The 4326-nt window shown below is 42.3% G+C and overlaps 1 protein-coding gene across 1 annotated transcript in view; it reads right to left on the reverse strand.

Moving 5' to 3' along the window:
• STOX2 (storkhead box 2) overlaps positions 1-4326 on the reverse strand; it is a 66346-nt gene that overhangs the window by 5204 nt on the left and 56816 nt on the right. Inside the window, 1 exon segment of the mRNA XM_009070294.1 lies at positions 2-1786. Coding sequence (XP_009068542.1) covers positions 2-1786 — 1785 coding nt within the window.

Genomic DNA, 4326 nt, shown 5'->3' on the forward strand with positions numbered 1-4326 from the left:
GTATCCTTGCTAAATATTTCTTTCCTTTTATCAAGGCTGCTTGATTCAGCACTATGGTGTTGAACCAGCCGCCCGTTTGCGATCACCTCTGGAGTTTGGCCAGCAACAGCTGGACCACTGCTTGGGCCCTTTGGGGACTCCTCTTTGTGCACCCCAGGCTCCCTAGCAATATGTTGAGACTGTCTTTCTGTGGGAGTCATTTTTTTGAGCCCATCTGTCCCTGTCAGTGTATCATGATCCTCTTTATTCTTTCCCAGTGGTGATGGAGCAGTAAGCACAGTCTCACTGGACGTGTTGCACTGAAAATAGTCATCGACTGCAGATTTTGTTGTGCAGGAGTTGAGCTCACTATATGATGGCAAATTCTCTGTAGGCTTACTTTGTTCCAACAGGCTACAAGAACTGGGGGTTTCTACACTGCCACTAGCTATTTCAGGGATGCAAGTCTCTTTGTAGCTTGCAGATGAAATCAGAGCCCTTTGATGACTGAGTGACTGAGATGGCCTTAAGGTACTATCATCGATGTAAGTTTGGCTAGTTGTTTGGTCATCTGGGCTACAGCCTTCACCTCTATCTTCAGGTGTGCCTAAAGTAGCTGAGCCCAGAGGTCCCTTGGAGTTATCCATTGATCTAGATCTTTCTTTAGCCTTACTGGACCGCTCATTCCTCGACCTTCTATCCTGTGTATGGCTGTGGCTCCGATGGACCTTAGAGTGGGAGCTTCCCCTGGAAGGTTCAGGGAAAGGCATTTCAGTTCTTCTTTTGGCCAGCTCACCAGACACATCCCACTCTGGTGTCATGGGAAAGTGAGATTCAATCATGTTAGGATTGCTGTGCATGATATAATTGTCTCCCTTGTGTTCTATTATAAAACAGCCTTCCCGTGGCGACCGAGTCAAGGGATCATAGAACTCGTACTCCCTTTCAGCAGGTATATCCAAATGAGAGCCATCTGATGGGTCTCCTTTGGACACCCGCGTCTTGCTGTGCGACCTCGATTTCCCATGAGACTTTCTGTGATTCCTGTTCTTTTTACTTCGTCCACTGTGGTGAGCTGAAGATCCTGCTTTGCTTCGTTGAGCTTTTTCTTCTTCAAGTTTCTTCATTAGTGCAGTGTGCCTCATGACATTTTCCACTGTCAAGTCTGGGTTAATGCGCCTGATAATCTCCATTTCTACCTCTCTAGGTATAGTGGTAGGGGTGTCCTCATCCCTTAGAGGCCACTCCTCTGGAGGGAACTGGGCAGAGAAATTTGCCAACTGTTTTGTCTTGTCCTTCTTAAAACTTAATCGGAATAATTTGAGTCCAAATTTCTTAGACTGCTTTTCTACATCCTTAGGCTTCGTGAGCGTCTCTGCTTTATAGGAAAAATTAACAGTACTTTTACTTTTCTCAGTAGGTGGGACCTGACATAATGAAGGAGGACAGTATGAGTCTTTACAGTCTTTTGCTGATTTCCTCTGTAGCGTAGACGCATGCATGCTGTGCATGTCTTCTCTGCAACAATGGCAGGAGTCGCAGTGGTTTTTGGGTAGTGTTCGGTCCCTGACGCATCCCGAGGTGGAGGGAGTTATAGTTCCTTGTTGTGGAGAGGTACATTGAGACCTGTCAGGTATCCTCTCATCCAAATGGTACCATTTACTGTTAGTTCTTATGAGAGATGGTGTTATAAAGTAAGTCTGTGGGGTTACAATGAAATAACCATCCGGAGTTGGGTATATTTTCCTCTCCCGTACAAGCATATTCAAGGTATGTCGAAGGATTTCTGGACTGGGTGTTGGAACTCCTAGAAAGGACAGTAAACATATCAGGGAGTGCATAAAACAGTGCAGGACTCTCTGGTTCCCCCCTCCCCAACAAAAAGCTGTTTCACCAATGTGCAAGATGGAATATGCTGAACAAACAACTCCAGTAAAACATTTTGTTAGGTATTCTCTTCTCTGTTTTTTTCCTCACTCCTTTCCTACACTTCAGACTTATCAATTATTAATTAAATAGAAAGGAGGCCATTAATAAAGTGCTAAAAAAAAAAAGGGAGAACTTCTAGTCACTTCTGTTGTGCTGGTGACCTTAAGCTACAGGATGGAATCAATGGAAAACAAAGAGTGTCAGGAGAAACATCTCACTTTTATTCTTCTTCCAGCTAAATATTTATATCCCAGCTCACCAGAACTATTCCTATAATGGCTTGTCACATATCAATCAGAGGTTATTTGTTACTTTGGATGCCTAAGTTGTTTTCCTGCAGAAGAATACTACAGAGGCCAAAACCCAGCATTCTCTCAAACTGCCTCTTTATCACAAACCTGACTGAACCGACTTGCTCTCACATTAAAACATGTTTCAACTACATCAGCTGCTCAAAAAAACCACAAGTCCTAAATGATACAGTTAATATCACCCAAACACACTTTCCCATTATGCTGGAAGCTATAGATTCAGCTCCTAAAAATTTGCTTCTCAGAGTTCCCTGCCTTTCATGTGAGATGTGAGGGACACAACCCAAGCACACGTATACGGAGAGAGGGACAAGTATGACAACTCTGCATCATTAGCCACATGGCAGGCTTGGCATTGGGAGCCACCACCAGCACACCTGCTGGGTTCAATGGTGCAGGAACAAGTTTTCAATACTTTATTAGATAAAATATCAAGTTAACATCTTGTAATTTCCATCTGGAGCTAAAGAAACAAACACTTTAGTTCACAAGCTAGTTTCAGTGGGAAAAGCTATCTTCAAGTAATACATTTTCTTGAACTAAAATGCATTTTAATTTTAACTTGATGCTAAGCACTGGTCTGGTTTACATTTTTAGAAACAGAGAATTTTTTTCCAAAAGTTTGGATGATCTCTATTTCAAACTAAAAAAAGCTGCTATTATTTATTCTGGGTCTTAGCTTTCTTTTAAACATAACTAATTTAGAAAAATAAAAAAGAATCAGAGACCAACTTGGGTTGAAAGGCAACTGATAAAGTCATCTGGTCAACGTCCCTATGTATATCCAGGCCAACTTAGTTCAGGTTGGTCAGGGCCATTTCAACAAGGTATATGCTTTTTACAAATATACTTCCTGGAAAAATCTCCACCATGTATACCTGCCACAAACATGTAGTGATTGGTCATCAACTCTTCTCCAACATGTCAAAGGCTGAAGCCTGCAAGCTCACTCATCAACTTGTGTGAGCAAACATGAGGATGACAGCAACACCCCATCAGAAGATTAGTAACAATTCCTTAACTCACCCTCTTTCTTGCAACTGGGTTGCAGGCAACATGGTAAATATTCTTATGTCTGACTTTGAATGTTGTTTGAATTTAGTGACACAACCATGCTGCTCATATCTGTAACTAAACCTTACAGTGGAAAAAGCAAAGTGTTAGGAATAACACAGACACATGAGTGAAAGCAGTTACAACGCGGAAGGCAGCAGGGAGAAGTACACAGGGTAGTAAGTATATTTCATGCACAGTCCACAGAGCTGAAAGATTGGGGCTGATCTGGATACAAAGGGTGAAGGTAGGATATAATTTGAGAGCACAAATGAGACAGAAAATTGGAGAAAAAAAAAAGCAAATGAAATGGAAAATCAGGAGCATGCGTTTTCTCCCCTTTTCATGCAGGTGTCCACAATTTATGTACTCTAGACAGTAATAAAGACCCACAGAATTTCTGGATGAGCTAACATGCCAGAAATAGCAACAGATGGGAAAAGCTGAAATCCAGAGTGCCAGGGAGAAAAAATAGGACTATCCCTTCCTAGCCCAGAATTCTGAATCTCTCTGGAGTGAAGTAAACAATATGGTGAGCTCCCTCTGGATTGTGAGGAAGTGGCAACTGGAGAGCAGGCTGTCCTCTGTATGAGCTCTTGGTAATGCCCAGGAATGCAAAGAGTGATTTTGATTCCTGTAACAACCAGCGGTCGCTGAATCTCTTCTTTCCTGCAGTGGAGCTGATATGTCTGCTTGGGTAATGCCACTCCTTTTACATTATGTCTTGCCTCATGACAAAAGTGGATGACTGTGAAACTCAAGCTCACGTGCTTCTCCATCCTGTGCTGAACATGCACTGGTCCAGCTGAGGTGCACTTGCTCTGCAGCAGCCAATCTCTCTTCATGCCTCTACATAACAACCTGCCTGAGCCATTCCATTTTCCAGGAGCTTACAAGTAAATACCTGAACACATACCTACCTTTATCTGTGAGAACTTGGTTCTTCATCCTTATTTTAATTAAAAGATTTTTCTTAATATATTGCTTCAAAAATATCAGAATAAAAATAAAAGCGATGTAAATATTTCCGCTGGGAGCTTACAGAAAAGTTAGG

This window comes from Acanthisitta chloris, unplaced genomic scaffold (assembly GCF_000695815.1).
Source record: "Acanthisitta chloris isolate BGI_N310 unplaced genomic scaffold, ASM69581v1 scaffold29812, whole genome shotgun sequence".
Classification (NCBI taxonomy): Eukaryota; Metazoa; Chordata; class Aves; order Passeriformes; family Acanthisittidae; genus Acanthisitta; species Acanthisitta chloris.